A 779-nucleotide genomic window follows, 5' to 3' on the forward strand; every position below is an offset into this window, starting at 1 on the left:
GCCTGGGTTCTCGGTTTCAGCCAAAAGGTACGACGTTAATGGAAACCTCTTTGAGGTCATCACATCCGATGAGGTTCACTACTTCCTCCAGGCTGCAACAGCGGAGGAGAGAAAGGAGTGGATCAAAGCAATCCAGGAAGTGTCAAAATGAGTGACTGGAACGGCAGCAGTCGGCGTCAGACCAACCGTACGTTTAACAGACTTTCTGCGACTATGTGAATGAACATATATTATAGTATTGTTGTGTGAAGTGAAAACTCTATTTAACCAATCAATGATGTTGTTTCATAGAACTGATCTCATGTGAAATTATTTGATTACAAAAAAAACGATGACATATATGAATCACCAGGATGAATGGTTCAATGCTATGGAGATAATAACAAGATACTATTTAAAAGTATTTCAATTTTGAATTTTTTTTTCATAATAATTTTCTAAAAGCCACAAACAAGTCTCACCGATTAATTAAATTAAAACTTTGTACAAGTGTAATTCTTTTCTTGTTCTGCATTCTCATAGTCTACTTTTTATCTTTGTACCACAAACACAGCAACACATCTGTTTCGTAAAAGACAATTAGCTATCACTTCTAGAAAGGAGTGGTAACAGGAAGTGGAAAGAAACTGTGTTGGCTCATGATACTTGTGTATGTGGTTTCCCTGATTTCCTATAGTCACACATTGTCACCCGAACTTCTGAAGAATTCAAGCTATCACCTAGGCACACACCACACAACACGCACTTCCTGATTTTTTTTAACCATGTTTGAATTTCAT

At 37.0% G+C, this 779-nt stretch overlaps 1 protein-coding gene across 1 annotated transcript in view; it reads left to right on the forward strand.

Annotated features, from left to right (window-relative positions):
• Positions 1-579, forward strand: part of plek (pleckstrin) — a 4,735-nt gene extending 4,156 nt beyond the window's left edge. The window contains 1 exon segment of the mRNA XM_008322450.3: positions 21-579. Coding sequence (XP_008320672.1) covers positions 21-151 — 131 coding nt within the window. The 3' untranslated portion in view covers positions 152-579.
• The last annotated feature ends 200 nt before the right edge of the window (positions 580-779 follow it).

This window comes from Cynoglossus semilaevis, chromosome 12, assembly GCF_000523025.1.
Source record: "Cynoglossus semilaevis isolate Cse_v1.0 chromosome 12, Cse_v1.0, whole genome shotgun sequence".
Lineage (NCBI taxonomy): Eukaryota > Metazoa > Chordata > Actinopteri > Pleuronectiformes > Cynoglossidae > Cynoglossus > Cynoglossus semilaevis.